This window comes from Xenopus laevis, chromosome 4L (assembly GCF_017654675.1).
Source record: "Xenopus laevis strain J_2021 chromosome 4L, Xenopus_laevis_v10.1, whole genome shotgun sequence".
In the NCBI taxonomy this organism is placed as follows: Eukaryota; Metazoa; Chordata; class Amphibia; order Anura; family Pipidae; genus Xenopus; species Xenopus laevis.
Window position 1 is genome coordinate 31,095,328 of NC_054377.1, and position 18,556 is coordinate 31,113,883.

At 36.9% G+C, this 18,556-nt stretch overlaps 1 protein-coding gene across 1 annotated transcript in view; it reads left to right on the forward strand.

Moving 5' to 3' along the window:
• pc.1.L (pyruvate carboxylase, gene 1 L homeolog) overlaps nucleotides 1–18,264 on the forward strand; it is a gene marked incomplete at its 5' end in the record, with an annotated part of 159,199 nt that extends 140,935 nt beyond the window's left edge. Inside the window, 6 exon segments of the mRNA NM_001089757.1 lie at nucleotides 3,353–3,602; nucleotides 5,286–5,530; nucleotides 16,283–16,462; nucleotides 16,599–16,844; nucleotides 17,245–17,385; nucleotides 17,740–18,264. Coding sequence (NP_001083226.1) covers nucleotides 3,353–3,602; nucleotides 5,286–5,530; nucleotides 16,283–16,462; nucleotides 16,599–16,844; nucleotides 17,245–17,385; nucleotides 17,740–17,988 — 1,311 coding nt within the window. The 3' untranslated portion in view covers nucleotides 17,989–18,264.
• Between the last annotated feature and the right edge of the window lie 292 nt (nucleotides 18,265–18,556).

The window sequence follows — 18,556 nt, forward strand, 5'->3', positions numbered from 1 at the left end:
TATAGCCCCCTGGGAAACCTATTTTTGCACAACTGAACTGTAACTAACACAAAAAAGAGACACTTTTAGTTACAAAGTTTGTACAAAGCATGCATAAGCTGACGCGCCCCGTCAAGGCAGTGTCCGTGCGTCAGTCCTATCCTAAGTGAAAAAAGTATTATCTTTGGGGGGAGAAAGATCATACCTGCTTTTCTCTTTGTCTAGCATGATCTCTTCCAAAGACACCATTAAGCGGGGGTTGGGAGAGCAAGCATCAAGGAGAGCGCCACCTCCCCATATATAATATAATTAAATCAAAAAAATGCAGCTCAATCCCTTTTTATTGGGTGCACATGGGTACGGCTTGATATACAAATTAATAGAAATTTACCCCAGCACTCCAACATATAGCCCCCTGGGAAACCTATTTTTGCACAACTGAACTGTAACTAACACAAAAAAGAGACACTTTTAGTTACAAAGTTTGTACAAAGCATGCATAAGCTGACGCGCCCCGTCAAGGCAGTGTCCGTGCGTCAGTCCTATCCTAAGTGAAAAAAGTATTATCTTTGGGGGGAGAAAGATCATACCTGCTTTTCTCTTTGTCTAGCATGATCTCTTCCAAAGACACCATTAAGCGGGGGTTGGGAGAGCAAGCATCAAGGAGAGCGCCACCTCCCCATATATAATATAATTAAATCAAAAAAATGCAGCTCAATCCCTTTTTATTGGGTGCACATGGGTACGGCTTGATATACAAATTAATAGAAATTTACCCCAGCACTCCAACATATAGCCCCCTGGGAAACCTATTTTTGCACAACTGAACTGTAACTAACACAAAAAAGAGACACTTTTAGTTACAAAGTTTGTACAAAGCATGCATAAGCTGACGCGCCCCGTCAAGGCAGTGTCCGTGCGTCAGTCCTATCCTAAGTGAAAAAAGTATTATCTTTGGGGGGAGAAAGATCATACCTGCTTTTCTCTTTGTCTAGCATGATCTCTTCCAAAGACACCATTAAGCGGGGGTTGGGAGAGCAAGCATCAAGGAGAGCGCCACCTCCCATATATAATATAATTAAATCAAAAAATGCAGCTCAATCCCTTTTTATTGGGTGCACATGGGTACGGCTTGATATACAAATTAATAGAAATTTACCCCAGCACTCCAACATATAGCCCCCTGGGAAACCTATTTTTGCACAACTGAACTGTAACTAACACAAAAAAGAGACACTTTTAGTTACAAAGTTTGTACAAAGCATGCATAAGCTGACGCGCCCCGTCAAGGCAGTGTCCGTGCGTCAGTCCTATCCTAAGTGAAAAAAGTATTATGAAAAAAGATAATACTTTTTTCACTTAGGATAGGACTGACGCACGGACACTGCCTTGACGGGGCGCGTCAGCTTATGCATGCTTTGTACAAACTTTCAAGCCGTACCCATGTGCACCCAATAAAAAGGGATTGAGCTGCATTTTTTTGATTTAATTATATTATATATGGGGAGGTGGCGCTCTCCTTGATGCTTGCTCTCCCAACCCCCGCTTAATGGTGTCTTTGGAAGAGATCATGCTAGACAAAGAGAAAAGCAGGTATGATCTTTCTCCCCCCAAAGATAATACTTTTTTCACTTAGGATAGGACTGACGCACGGACACTGCCTTGACGGGGCGCGTCAGCTTATGCATGCTTTGTACAAACTTTGTAACTAAAAGTGTCTCTTTTTTGTGTTAGTTACAGTTCAGTTGTGCAAAAATAGGTTTCCCAGGGGGCTATATGTTGGAGTGCTGGGGTAAATTTCTATTAATTTGTATATCAAGCCGTACCCATGTGCACCCAATAAAAAGGGATTGAGCTGCATTTTTTGATTTAATTATATTATATATGGGGAGGTGGCGCTCTCCTTGATGCTTGCTCTCCCAACCCCCGCTTAATGGTGTCTTTGGAAGAGATCATGCTAGACAAAGAGAAAAGCAGGTATGATCTTTCTCCCCCCAAAGATAATACTTTTTTCACTTAGGATAGGACTGACGCACGGACACTGCCTTGACGGGGCGCGTCAGCTTATGCATGCTTTGTACAAACTTTGTAACTAAAAGTGTCTCTTTTTTGTGTTAGTTACAGTTCAGTTGTGCAAAAATAGGTTTCCCAGGGGGCTATATGTTGGAGTGCTGGGGTAAATTTCTATTAATTTATATATATATATATATATATATATATATATATATATATATATATATATATATATATATATATATATATATATATATATATATATATATATATATATATATATATATATATATATATATATATATTGTTTACTGCCGCAAATATATTATATAGAAAAACAAACAAGTCTGCATTTACTGCATTCAAAGCATAAAATAAAACACACACCTAAATATATTTATCATTTATTTTACACAGCGTTTTACAATGGGTTTTTTTCAATGTTATTTGTTCTACACAGTATGATAAATAAGTCCCTTTGTGTAAACATGAAAGTTAAACTTTGCAAACATAGGCAAAAATAAATTATAGGGAACTCTGTACAACATTAACAATACAATTGATTGATGGTTAATGACCCTTTAAATTTGACAATGCAGTGAGGGAGAAGTGGGAAAGGTTATTGTTTTTTTTGGCTTGTATTTATAAAGCATGCCAAAATCCAAATTATGGTTTAGAAGTGATGAGTGAAACCAAAGCTTTTTATTGAGGCCAAGACCCAAAGCAGAATGTATAAAGAATTCTCATGCTTATTGAAAATACATTTCCTTTTTACCAAGACGCTGATAGAGCAAGAGGATGTTTATTAAAAATAACAGAAAATATATGTAGACAATAGCTTTATACCCTAGTGACAAAACATACTTGTTTTCTAATAAATATTGTTAGTAAAAAGCATGAGTGGGAAGCAGAATCCGCAACAGAACACAGGCGTAACCTCATAACAAAATGATGTTGTCAATCCCATAAAAACTAGACATTCTATGTGTGCATTCTATTTAAAAGAAAACATATTATTTTAGACTTTTTTGGCCATTTCTTATAATCTAATGTATCATTTGCATATTAAAAACTATAGAATTGATGAGTTCAACAATCCTTTATTGCTTCCAGAATTATTTACAACTATAGGTGATTTTGTTTTAATCTTTTGGGATCGCACTGAATCCATACATCTTCTGATTACATTTGGTTGCTGACAGTTGGCGGCTGCATTCACAATGCATTTAGAGTTTGGTTTAGGTTTGGCTAAACACTAAGGGCCAAATCATGAACCGAATCCTACATTCTTATTTTTTATGCAGTCAGTGAGTAGCTTTGTGTGTAACTTGCAGTACATTTGTTTTTAATTTCAATGCAGGATATGGCTGGACTTCTAAAACCCAAAGCTTCAGACATGCTGATCCGTGCATTGCGAGACAAGTTTCCCAATGTTCCCATCCATGTCCACACACATGACACTGCAGGAGCTGGTGTGGCATCTATGTTGGCATGTGCACATGCAGGAGCGGACATTGTAGATGTGGCAGTTGATTCTATGTCTGGGATGACCTCACAGCCTAGCATGGGAGCACTTGTGGCATGTGCTAAGGGCACAGATCAGGACACAGGTAATAAATAATATTAGGCACTGAACATTTATTAATTTTCTGCACAATTCTAAATTCAGAAACTAATATCAGTATTCAGACGAATATCTTTTGGAGGATTACGTTTTGGAAACCTCCACTTTGAGCACTGCAAGGGCGACAGGTATTAGAAATAAAAATCAAGTTCGATGCTTTGATGTACAGTTGAAAGCATAAAGTTATGATTTCACTTCACTGATCTTGGTCAGATATAAGGAATAGTTCTTCAGAAGAATAACCAAACTCATGGTATATGCCTATATATATTTTACTAGAACATTGTAAGGGCAAGGAGGTATGGCCAGAATGTATTACAAGGCAGAAAATAACACATTTTATGGATTATCTTGTAAATGCAAATAATGAGTTTGGGATGCAATAAAGGCAGACAGTGTGAGGGGACATCCATACTTTGTATGTATTTATATAGTGCCACAATTTTACCCAGTGCTTTACAAAGTGTGAACATTAACAGGGGTATAGTTATATTAAGGTATACAACAGATCTTAAAGCTTTTAATGCACAGTTGGGATGAGGTCCCTGCTCCAAGGAGCTTACAATCTATTAGGGAATGAAACAAACAGGGGGTAAAAGTGCACAGGTTAAGGTTGTGTTGCTGTAGTGGAAGTCTACCAAAGTACTTCATCTAGAAGGTGTTTTTTAAGGAGCTTAGAGAAGTTTTAGTGTGAGTGCTTTCCTGATGCAAGATGATAGAGCATTCCATAGATGGGATGCAATCAATGAAAGGTTTTATGGATTCCTCAAGCAGCCACAAGGCCTAAGATGGAGTGAATGGGTAGATGAAAGCTGATATATAGAGCGGAGCACAAGAATGAAGGGCTTTGAATGAAAAGTGGTTGAGATAATACGGGCTGCAGCAGTGAGGAGATGTCATTCAGGTAAACCAATTAGTAATATGTTACAGTAGTCTATCATGGAAAGTAGGAGGGCCTGGACCAGTGTTTTAATAGTGGTGAGGCAGAGGAAAGGGTGTATTTTCCCAATGTTTAAAAGAAATGTTTTTTCAAAAACTGGCATGTTCTGGTGAGGGATGTAATGGGTGCTGCGAATTTAAGAGACCTGCCTTGGGAGACTGGATGTAGGGGGATGTTTTCAACTGTAATGATAAACAGAGCAAGGGGGGCAGGTTTGAATATAAGCAGCTCAGTCTTGGACATGTTAAGCTGAATGTGGCGAGCAGCCATCCTAGATCCTACAGCAGTAAGGTATGGCATGACATTTGCCTGAATCGATTGTTTGAGATCAGGGCAGGAAAGGAAGATTTGTGTCATTTGCATAAAGATGATAGGAGAAGCTGAAAGATGTGAGAAGGTCACTAGGAGAGAGAAAGTAAAGAGACAGAAGAGGTCCTAAGACAGACCATTGAGGCAGAGAGATCAACAGGTAGAGAGATATATAGTTACTTAAAATGATTACTTTAATCATTTGTCGTCAAAGGCTTTCTGTTACTTGGCCCGTGATACCACAGTGCTGTTCTATTAAAGGAAGACTGCAGTTTCAACGCCAGCTATTAAAAATATCCACATTACTAATCACTGTCAAGTTGACTTTTGCTCAGGCATCCAGTCCACCCACCACTTTTCACTTCTGCCGTCTTCATCAAAGTTTAACCATGTGTAAGAGCCTTCTTTATATCTCCTAAGGCATTCAACTTGAGAAAGTGTTCGATTACAGTGAATACTGGGAAGTAGCCCGTGGTCTTTATTCCGCTTTTGACTGCACTGCCACCATGAAATCTGGCAATGCCGATGTGTATGAAAATGAAATCCCTGGAGGCCAGTACACCAACCTTCACTTCCAGGCCCACAGTATGGGACTAGGCAACAAATTCAAGGAAGTAAAGAAGGCTTATGCTGAAGCCAATAAAATCCTTGGGGATGTCATTAAGGTAAGTCTTCATTGTGTTGTAACTTATTAGTTTTAGCTACTACAATCTACTATACCTAGATAATAGAACCTCTTTGGTCACTTACATTTCTGCTTAAGGGTTTAGCATAACTTCTTGACACACAGGCTTTTGTGCACAAGGGCCTTGTTAATTGTATCTGTGGACATTAATGTATGGCTAAAGAGTGGTAGAATGATTGTTGGAATCACTGTGGATTTACTTTCAAACTAGTCAAATTTAAGAAAATAACTGCAACAGAATATTCCCACATGCACTGTTTTTCAAAGGAATAAAAGTTGCATGGCAGCGAGAATTGTTCCATTAAATTTCAATGAGGCTAAAGACATTCAAATGTTTTAATGACCTGGGAAAATAAATAAATAAAATTGTTAGAGGCCATTCCCACTGATTTCTATTAAACCTCACCAGCTTTTACTTGCAGAGTTTTTCTGGCCACTTTTTGCAGGTTTTTTCTTAAATAAATATTGACAATTCGAGGTTCCAAAGAATTTTCTTGAGTATATTCACATTTCTTTTTCACTGCATGTTTTTTTTTTTAAATTGTGAAAAAAACACACACATGTATATATATTTATATATATATATTTTCAAATATTTATAACTAAATTAATGAAAATAGCTCCTCAAATGTTATTTAATCTTTCAGGTTATGTGCAAGTTCATGTTTTTATTTCCCCTTGCTCCCTCTTTAAGAATCACGTTTTTGTGTTACAGATAAATGAGCTTATATGTGTACATTATAGGCTGAGACCAAATCTTTTTAAAATCAATTAGTATATGTCATACTGCTGAATTGACTCTGGGTATAGATAATGCATACCCCTTTTATGGAGTTGGCTTCAAGTTTCATTACATTATTACATTAGCAAGCAACAAAATCCCAATATAATAACTGATTTTACGCTGATTGATAGTCACAATTGTCCCATTTCAGATTCACAGCCTAACTGGACACCACAATCTATATTTCACTAGTTCATAGCTAGGTTTAATGATATCTCTGCATAAGCAGAGGTGATCTGTCAAATGTATGAATGGATCCATCAGAATGTCATGATCATCGATTAATCAGCCTAGTTTAGAGGATATACTTTAAAACCTGCAATACTGGGAGTAAAGCTAAAAACATTCTTTCTGTAAGACAAAGCACAAGTTATTCTTGTGTCTTTGTTCTTGACTCAAGTTATGTTTTCAGGCCTTTTCAGACTCTTCTTAACATTTATTTTTTTGTCCTCTACCTGAATTGGCATTTGTTGCATACCCTTAGAAGTGTTTTCCTGATCTAAATGTCCTTTATCTGCTGCATATTGTTTTCTCCCAAAGTCCTTTTCTGTTCTTGTATAGTGTAAATTGAACCTGTCAACTAAGGGTGCACCACCTGAAGTGTGTGTGTGTGTGTGTGTGTGTATATATATGTATATGTATGTATGTATGTATATATATATATATATATATATATATATATATATATATATATATATATATATATATATATATATATATATATATATATATATATAGATTTGTTTAAAGATCTGCACTTCTACTTTTTTTGTGATTCAAAGTAGTGTTTGTTAGTTTGTTACATGTCATTAATCCGGATTAATTTATTAATGACATGTTACAAGAAAACCGGATCTTTGAACAAGTTTATATATTACTTTTGATCCAACACCCAGATTTTTTATATATATATATATATATATATATATATATATATATATATATATATATATATATATATATATATATATAGCAGGATTATAGAAAAATACCCGCACTCCTTCACATGCGTTTTTATGCCGGGTGCATGGCCAAATATGGTTATATAGAAAAATGGCAAAAAAGGACCAGCACTCCGTGTTCCAAGAAAGTCAAAATGGTTTATTCAAAACTCACAGTGTCTCCAACGTTTCGACCCTCTTTGGGGTCTTTATCAAGGATTTATCCTTGATAAAGACCCCAAAGAGGGTCGAAACGTTGGAGACACTGTGAGTTTTGAATAAACCATTTTGACTTTCTTGGAACACGGAGTGCTGGTCCTTTTTTTGCCATTTTTCTATATATATATATATATATATATATATATATATATATATATATATATATATATATATATATATATATATATATATATATATATATAATATATATATATATATATATATATATTATATATATATAAAATTCCGGTTGTAGTTAACAGCGCACACTGGGATTCTTTAAAAGATTAATTTATTTATCAAATATTAAAATTCACACGTATCGACGTTTCGGTCCGGATCTTGGACCGTTTTCAAGATGCAACATGTGATTACAAACAGCATTTTATACCCTCACCTAATGCAAGACAGGAAATGAGATCACCGACATACATCACACATAGCAGACAATAAGGGCTGTCACAGTGTAAATTGTTATTGATTCGTAATTGCCTTACACCAAGGCTATAACTTTGTATCCACCCTAGCTGTATAATATTTATACTTAGTTGCACATTGGTATCAAATTGTATCATAGTTAAACAATCATTGCTACATAGTTCGACAGACTTGTTGTCCTTTAAAAACAAAAATGCAGAAGAAATTGTTTACATTTAAGTAAACCTCATCTTTCACTGAGGAAACATGAGAGGGACAACTGTTCATTGAGACCGTTTGACATCATGGTATTAAGTTTTTTTATCCAAAAGCATTCTCTCTGGAGAAGCATTTTAGACCTATCACCACCTCTCCGAGGTGGTGGTATGTGATCTATGGCAATATATTTAAAAGTGGGTAAACGGTGCCCTTTTTCCAGAAAATGTTTCGCCACTGGTTTCGTTGTGCAGTTGTCCCTGAAAGCAGTACTGATCGCTGAACGATGGGCATCCATCCGGAGCCGTAAGGTGAGATCTGTCTTCCCCACATAAGAAAGGCCGCAAGGACAGGTGATTAAATAAATAACATGTGTGGTGGTACATGTGATGTGGGATCGTATAGCAAATCTTTTCCCCGTATGTGGATGTAAAAAGCTTTGGTTAGGGCTCATGTATCTGCAAGATGTACATGTGGGACATCTAAAGCAACCCATTTTACGGTCGGCTAACCATCCTGTCCGTGCTGGTTGGTAGCTCTGAGTAGGATCTGTTTTGACTAATAAATTGTGTAAACTGAATTTATTTAATCACCTGTCCTTGCGGCCTTTCTTATGTGGGGAAGACAGATCTCACCTTACGGCTCCGGATGGATGCCCATCGTTCAGCGATCAGTACTGCTTTCAGGGACAACTGCACAACGAAACCAGTGGCGAAACATTTTCTGGAAAAAGGGCACCGTTTACCCACTTTTAAATATATTGCCATAGATCACATACCACCACCTCGGAGAGGTGGTGATAGGTCTAAAATGCTTCTCCAGAGAGAATGCTTTTGGATAAAAAAACTTAATACCATGATGCCAAACGGTCTCAATGAACAGTTGTCCCTCTCATGTTTCCTCAGTGAAAGATGAGGTTTACTTAAATGTAAACAATTTCTTCTGCATTTTTGTTTTTAAAGGACAACAAGTCTGTCGAACTATGTAGCAATGATTGTTTAACTATGATTATACATAAATATTATACAGCTAGGGTGGATACAAAGTTATTGCCTTGGTGTAAGGCAATTACGAATCAATAACAATTTACACTGTGACAGCCCTTATTGTCTGCTATGTGTGATGTATGTCGGTGATCTCATTTCCTGTCTTGCATTAGGTGAGGGTATAAAATGCTGTTTGTAATCACATGTTGCATCTTGAAAACGGTCCAAGATCCGGACCGAAACGTCGATACGTGTGAATTTTAATATTTGATAAATAAATTAATCTTTTAAAGAATCCCAGTGTGCGCTGTTAACTACAACCGGAATTTTACATAATTGACAAGACAGCAGCACCTGGTTATTGTTAATATTGGAAGGTGTGCGAAAGACTTTCTTTGTTTTTTCTATATATATATATATATATATATATATATATATACACACTTTAGGGGGTTATTTATCAAAGGTTTTTTTATCTCGAATAAACTCACTCACTTTTTATTTAAGAAAAAACTCGAATGCAAAAAATTTGAATCAGCAAGTTCCAGTTGCGAAACCTGAAAACTCGAATTGATCCAATTTTCAGCGGATCTATTTTTCAGGCAAAACTCTCAAAAAAAAACCAAAAAAAAAAAACCTCAAACATCATGAAGACTATTAACATCTTCAAATGGTTCCAGGGATCTCTGCCATTGACTCAATAGGTTTTAAATGCTGTATTTTCCGATTTGAGCTATTTCCAGCGTCAGGGTATAATAAATCTCGAAATATTCGAGTTTTTTTTCTTAACATGAAAATGTGAATTTTGGCCAAAAAAAATCACCTTTGAAAACATGAATTTCATGGAAAACACAACTCGAACCTTAATAAATAACCCCCTAAGTGTAAATGCATCTGTCGGTGTTTCAGTATCACGCCATGCTTGCCAATATTCCTAGATGATCAATTGATTATTTTTATTATATTTTTGGATTTTGGGCTGATTTAGAGTTCAAAAGGAGAATTGTAATCTTGATTCGTAGACCCATGTCTATGAAAACAGGGTTTTCTGGAAAATGGGGTTAAGGGCAGATAAGTGCAACGGGCAGATCTGATCAGGGCATCACCTCAGTTTTTCTGATTTTCTAATTGGGGGACACAATCAAGAGAAGGACAACCGTTCTGTTAAGAGGAATTAGCTAGAGATAAAGAGAACTTTATCAAGACAATCATCTAGCTCACTGTGTCCCACCATTAAATAAATTATTTGTTATCTTCTTATTCTGCATACTATTTGTTATCATATTGATTTTTATGGTTTATTGTGAAAACCAAATAAAATATTTCAAACACAAATAAATTACTTTTTACACCATTCTAAATTGAAACAAGTGCTGTAGTATTTGCTTAATCTGGATTAAAAAACAAACGCAAGTAATATAATGTAAGAAGACTGATTTTATGCTCTATGTAAGGCACATCTAAAAAGTGAATTCCATAGATCAAGAGGTAGCTATGGCATTTCTGGCATGATCAATATATCCCAATTTCAGTTGGACAATATTGTCTATATACTTGGTGGCAATAGTTATCTGTGATGTTCTCACCCATAAATCTGCTCATTTCGTAAAAAGGTAAAGCAATAGATACTGGGGCTCATTTACCAACACTGGAAAACTCCAATGCAGTTACTCATAGCAAACAAGCAGAAATTTTCTTCCATTATTATTTCTACAGCTGATATTTAACAATGATGGTGGCGTGACAGATAGTATAACAAGATCATCAGTGGGATGGCCAGAACAGCATTAGGACCCACTTATATTGTAACTCATAGGCTGAATGTTCCCTGTCTGGAAACTGTGTATATCTATACTAAACATAATTAACTATTTCCTTTATTAGACTTCAGTTATTGTGATGGAATACTGTATTGTCAACATCATCACTTGCAGTTCTGCTAATCTGTTTTCAAGAAAGGCAAATCTATTCCTTATGCTGAAAAAACATGGGCTATAATAGCAAAGAGTAAACAACACCTTAATTCCCTAGGTCATAGAATCTATAGCACTGACATGGAAGTACCAGTATGCTAAAGCTGTTACATCTACATTTCTGGGTCCTGTATACTTTTGGGAAAAGCATTACTAGGCAACAAGTGGGTACCAGTTGCTGCCATGGCTGGCACTCAAAGGGGTAAACTCTGTTATTGTTGAATTTATTTTTATTCATAAGCTTTTCCAATCCTGCTCTTAATATCCATTGTGACAAACTGTTCTGCTTTCCTGGCTTTAGTTTTTCACAATATCTTATGATTTTCTTTATCAGCAGAACAATAATTTCAGTTTCTGCAATGCTTAAGATCCTGGCTTATTTTCTTAGATGTGTGATGCTTCCATATTGTTTGTAGAATTTCAGGGCTTATATTAAACAAAAAATATTAATGATAATGGACTGTCTGATTTTAGGAGCCTTATTTGTTGTTTTTGTTCCTTGTCTATAGCCTCTGTGTCCATCCAAGCTCTTATTAAATACTCCCATTCACAGCAAGCCATAAATTAGTAGTGACAGTTGGTCAGCAGAGAGACTAATTATTACAAAATGCATTAGTGTGAAGGAATTAACTAGATTATTTCATTAGTACTCAGACTATTAAAAGCTGTTATGACCCAACATGAAAACACATAATTATAGGAAATAAGGGTGTTATTATCCTTATCCGAGTGATTAAAAATATTGGTTTGAAATGGTATTCACAATAAATATGTTGAATACATTGAGAATGCCGGACTATTTGCTAAGCCAATATTATGATTCATTTTAATTAATGCAATTTGACCATTTCCTTCTTAAGATAAATTGACTAATGATGGTAAGAGCTTGGGAATGAACAATGATAGATGAGTTAAAAGACCAGACCATCAGACAAATGTACATAAGGTCTAGTGTAATTAAAAAAAAAACTGTTCAGGTAATTAACCATGTTGATACATCGGATTTGTTTGTCGGTATTGGAGTCGAGAAAAAAGTGCAGACAAAATGTTTGTGCCTTGTGAGGATCAATGACGGACATAACGGTAATGAATTTGAGGCAGCACAATGTATAGGTACATTAGCTTTCAGATATGTGAGCAAAGTAGACAGAATAAAATAAAGCTTAGTGGAAAGGCAGATGTAGAATGAGCACTGGCTCCTGTGGGAATGATATAGAGGAGGAATTGGACTGTTTTTAATAAATAATAAGAGTGCTTTAGTAGTCAGTTATTCACAGTGAGAATGAGGCAGACATAAATGAAACTTCATCATCCGTGATCATGCGCCTTCTTAAAGGGGTTGTTCACCTTTGAGTTAACTTTTAGTATGGCGTAGAGAAGGAACTGAGACAATCTGCAATTGGTTTTCATTTCTTATTATTTGTGATTTTTTTCGTTATTTGACTTTTTAGTCAGCAGCTCTCCAGTTTGCAGTTTTAAAAATCTGGTTACTAAAGTCTAAATTATCCTAGCAACCATGTATTGCTTTGAGAAAGGACTGGAATATGAATAGGAGAGGGTCTGAAAAGAAGGAGGAGTAATAAAAAGTAGCAATAACAATACATTTGTAGCCTTACAGAGCATTTGTTTTTTTAGATGGGGTCATTGCCCCCTTTGGAAGCTGGAGTCAGAAAAAAAGAAGGCAAATAATTTAAAAACCATGAAAAATAAATAATGAAGATCAAATGAAATATTGATTAGAATTGTCCATTCTATAACATACTAAAAGTTATCTTAAAAATGAACCACCCCTTTAAAGTCATTAAGAGACGAGATTATTCCATATACAGGTGTGGGACCTGTTATCCAGAATGCTCGGGGTTTTCCGGATAACGGTAATTCAGATCTTCATACCTTATGTCTACTTGAATATCATATAAACATTAAATAAACCCAATAGGCTGGTTCTGCTTCCATTAAGGATGAATTATATCTTAGTTTGGATCAAGTACAAGGTACTGTTTTATTATTTTTTATTATTACCTCTGTAAAAGGTTACAGACATAGGAAGAAAACATTCTTGTAGCAGTCATTCAGCTATAGGTCAAAGAATATCATATACATGATGTTATTCCAATATTTAAAAAGGGATTACGATCTCAGCCTGGCAATTATAGGCCAGTAAGCTTGACATCTGTGGTGGGCAAATTATTTGAAGGCTTGTTAAGGGATCACATTCAAAATTTTGTCCTAATGAATGGCATTATGAGCAACAATCAGCATGGTTTTATGAAGGATAGGTCATGTCAGACGAATTTGATTGCATTTTATGATGTGGTAAGTAAGATTCTGGATAGTGGGGGGCAGTAGATGTGATCTATTTGGATTTTGCCAAAGCGTTTGATACTGTGCCCCACAAACGACTGCTTTCTAAACTAAGGTCTGTTGGGCTTAATGAAGTCGTTTGCACATGGATAGGAAACTGGCTACAGGATCGGGTACAGAGGGTGGTTGTCAATGGGACATTCTCTACTTGGAGTAAGGTTCTTAGTGGGGTCCCCCAGGGCTCAGTATTGGGTCCACTTTTATTTAACTTGTTCATTAATGACTTAGGGGAGGGTGTTGTAAGTAATGTATCAGTGTTTGCAGATGACACAAAATTATCCAGCCCAATTAATTCCATCCAGGATGTGGCATCCTTGCAACAGGATCTTGACAAACTGGCAATCTGGGCAGCTAAGTGGCAAATGAGATTCAATGTTGATAAATGTAAAGTCATGCACCTGGGATGTAAAAATATCCAAGCCACTTATACCCTTAATGGGACTGCACTAGGCAAATCCATTATGGAAAAGGACCTTGGAGTCCTTGTAGATGATAAACTTGGCTGTAGCAAGCAATGCCAGTCAGCAGCATCAAGGGCAAATAAGGTCTTGAGCTGTATTAAAAGGGGCATAGAGTCACGGGAGGAGGGGGTCATTCTTCCACTGTATAGAGCACTTGTAAGGCCCCATCTAGAATATGCCGTACAGTTTTGGTCTCCATCACTCAAACAGGACATTATTGTATTAGAGAGGGTACAGAGAAGGGCAACTAAGCTGGTAAAAGGTATTGAAAATCTTAGCTATGAGGAAAGACTGGCCAAATTGGGGATGTTCACGCTGGAGAAGAGGCGCTTAAGGGGTGATATGATGACTATGTATAAATATATAAGGGGATCATATAACAATCTCTCTAATGCTTTATTTACCAGTAGGTCTTTCCAGCTGACACGAGGTCACCCATTCCGATTAGAAGAAAAGAGGTTCCGCCTAAATATTCGGAAGGGGTTTTTTACAGTGAGAGCTGTTAAGATGTGGAATTCTCTCCCTGAATCAGTTGTACTGGCTGATGCATTAGATAGCTTTAAGAAGGGGTTGGATGGCTTTTTAGCAAGTAAGGGAATACAGGGTTATGGGAAATAGCTCATAGTCCAAGTTGATCCAGGGACTAGTCCGATTGCCATTTTGGAGTCAGGAAGGAATTTTTCCCCCTCTAAGGCAAATTGGAGAGGCTTCAGATGGGTTTTTTGCCTTCCTCTGGATCAACTGGCAGATAGGTAGTTAATAAACAAAAAAAAAAAAAAAGGTTGAACTCGATGGACATGTCTTTTTTCAACCTTACTTACTATGTTACTATGTTACATTTTCATCCCAAAGTTCCCCATAATATCCCTCAAGTTGGTTATCCGGTGTATCTTGGAGATGAAAATCTCACCCTAACTGGCCTTCAGACTGACCCCATCCCTACCACAAGTCCCAGAATGTGCAAATCACTGCTCTAAGAGTTCAGATAAGGTTTAGCTGAATACCAAGGTCTGGGGTAAATCTAAACCTTGCAAATCTTGTGAGTCCTCAATTGAATTTTGCAACTCATCTTTGCAAAGCAGTTTTCTTATTTTTCATATGTAGTTATTTCCAATCAAACCACTCCCAGATCACCAGAAAGAAAAATCAATCCTCTTTAGACATTTTAAGAGCCACTCTCTACTTTATCCTGAAGATATCAGATCTCTATTCTATAACATAGTTGTGATAACTGAAATACTAGGCTGCAAACTGTATGCTTATACCAATCAACATTATATTCAAAATTAAAATGTGATTCAATGCACATTTAGGGGCAAATTCACTAAAGCACAAAGTGGCCAACGCAAATTTGACAGTGTGACGTCATTTTGTTACTTCGCCAATTTGCTAACGGATGCTGGTGTAAATTCGCTAGCGAAGTGGGCCTATTCTAGTGCTACTTCGCACCCTAACCCAGGCGAAGTTGCGCTATGGCGAAGGGATGTAACTACGCTAATTCACTAACTTGCGCATTTTACTGACCGTTACCTCTTGCGCCAGACTTGCCTTCACCACCTCAGACCAGGCGAAGTGCAATAGAGTAGATAGGGCTTGCTTCAAAAAAAGTCCCAAAAAAACGCTGGCGTCTTTTACTTTTTTAAGGGTGATAGGCTGAAAAAGATCAAATTTTTTTGGGGGGTAACCGGCTTCTCCCCTACATTTCCTAACATATGGCACCTAAACTATACACTGGGCACATGTATAGGGCAAAATAACAACTCTATTTTATCTTATTAAGCTTTCCCAGGCTTGTGTAGTGTAATGTATTTGCTGCTACATATACATCTATTGCACTATAACTTGGCGCCGTGTGCAAATTAGGCATCGCTACCGTAACTTCGCTTTGATTGACGAATTAACGCTAGCACAATTTAGCTACCTTTTGCCTCCCCGAGCGCAACTTTGGATTTTAGTGAATTAGCGGCGCCCTGGCTAAATTTCGCCTGGCGAAGTGCGGCGAAGCCAATGCTGGCGCAACTTCGGAGGTGAGTAAATTTGCCCCTTAATTTAAATCTGCTCCTTAATTTTTCCTCTACCCCTGGTTTCAGCCCTAATCATAATGGTCTATAGGTAGGAAGTTTCTAAATGGGGAAGATGACCTGTAAATAAACAATATGTATAGAAACTGATTTGCGGTAAAATACTGTATTTTAAGGCACATTTGAGTTTTTAGGAAAAAATGTCTATATACTGTGTTAAATGAAACAAACATGTCTAAGTATATCCCATTGGTGTGCAAATGTTATAATGCTTGTTAATCAACAAGAAAAATCTGTCTTTCTCACTTCAAACTACAGCTGTTTAACAGTTTTTACCTCTTTTATTTTAGGTTACACCCTCCTCTAAGATTGTCGGAGACCTGGCGCAATTTATGGTGCATAATGACCTAAATCGGGAAAATGTGGAAACAATGGCCGATGAACTCTCCTTCCCCCTCTCTGTGGTGGAATATTTGCAAGGCTATGTTGGAATCCCTTATGGAGGATTTCCAGAGCCTTTCCGTTCTAAGGTAATGATTTTCCTTCATGTTTGGAATTCTACAGGCATGTAGGATTATGGACTCATTTTTAGCAGTGGGAATTGTATAGTTTGTGGATATGTTTTCAGTATCATAGACTATGTATTTACTTCACTATTTAACATAGGTTCTTAAAGATCTGCCCCGCATTGAGGGTAGGCCTGGGGCAACACTCCCACCCATGGACTTTTCAAAACTGGAGACAAAACTGAAAGGCAAATATGATGACATTACCCCAGAAGATATTATGTCAGCGGCGATGTACCCAAAAGTGTTTGAGGAATACAAGGATTTCGGTACTCAGTTTGGGCCAGTTGAATGTCTTAACACACGTCTCTTTTTGGAAGGACCTAAGATTGCAGAAGAATTTGAGGTAGGTTTATTTGGCCTCAACTATCATTACACCTATTGATGTAATCAAATAGTCTAAAGCCCTTGTTAAGAGCTAAAAATGTATACATTCAGTGTCCTTCATTGTAATTGTGTTGTAATTTCTTTTTTTTGATTATATTACTCTAAGTTGACCTCACCGAATAGGTGTATTAAAGTTATGAATACATACGTTAAAAAATATCAAGGTTTCGTCTATTTGAACCCTAGTTGTTTTTAGTTTCTATTTAAGCACAAAACCATAATATGTTGTAAAACACATTGCGGAAAGTGTCTTTTCATGTAAATGTCTTATATCCTGCATTTGGTGGCACTAATAGGGCAAATAACACAGCTATCATACATTTAGAAATCATATCTTTTATCTTTAAATCAAACCATAGGTGGAATTAGAAAGAGGAAAGACCTTACACATCAAAGCACTTGCCTTGGGAGATCTTAATAAAGCTGGTCAGAGGGAAGTCTTCTTCGAACTCAATGGTCAACTCAGATCTGTCCTTGTCAAAGACACTCAGGCCATGAAGGTAAGCAGGTTGATAAAGCATTAACTTTATTAGGTTTCTGCATGTGAGCAAAGAGCCAACTGTGTGCTGCTGTTAAAAGGCAGAGCAGTCTTACTGTGGAGGTTGTACTTCTACACAAGATTTTGCAGCAGTCTCCTTCTCCTGAGGAACAAGAATGGCTCTGTTTTTGTTGTGTTAAGTAGGTGCAGCTTCTTAAGTTGCTATTTCAATAAATATAATTTCTGTTAAACAAATATTTGTTGTAAACAAATCTATATATGTGTGTAAGTTATCCTAGACATTTGCTTTACTTTCCTAATTTTTAGGAGATGCATTTCCACCCCTAGACAATTGCTTTACTTTCTTAATTTTTAGGAGATGCATTTCCACCCCAAAGCCCTGAAAGATGTGAAAGGCCAGATAGGTGCCCCAATGCCAGGCAAGGTCATTGACATCAAAGTCAAGGAGGGGGCTAAAGTTGAAAAGGGACAGCCTCTCTGTGTGCTCAGTGCCATGAAGATGGAGACATTGGTCAACTCACCAGTTACTGGAACAGTCAAGAAAGTCCATGTAAAACTGGATATGCATCTGGAAGGCGAAGACCTTTTACTGGAAATTGAATAAACATTCAGATGAACATAAATACTGGAAGATGATGTCAGATGCTATGTGCAAGTCCCCCCTCTCTCCTTGGAAGCAGGAGTGTTATGTCCTCTCATCTTGTGCTTGTGGACATTGTTGGTATGAGTCTATGCTGGTTTAGGGACCGAAGTCTATTATGGGAGTTTTTTCCTTGAAAGGCTGATCTTTTTTTCCCCTTCCTTGAGAAGTATTTGCTGGAAAGTCTTTTATCAACTTGTATTATATTACTCAAGTGTCAGATTAAAACTAAGAGCTTTAGAGAGTTATTTCTGAGCTGCTGCATTTCATTGCCACAAAGTTGCTTCTCTTCTATTTAGAAATGGCTTCCATGCATATAAACTGACAGCAATCTTTATGATATTTAGAAGCACAGTACAGATTAATAAAGAATAAGCGATAAACAGAAACCCTGAATAGAATGCTGTCTGTCCAACAGGCGGATAAATAGTTACCCCTGCTGATCTGCTTTTTAAAACACTCATTTTAAAGCTGATGTAACAGTATGATATGTGTTCCTCTGCTTTCTTCTACTTTATTGCAACGGTATATT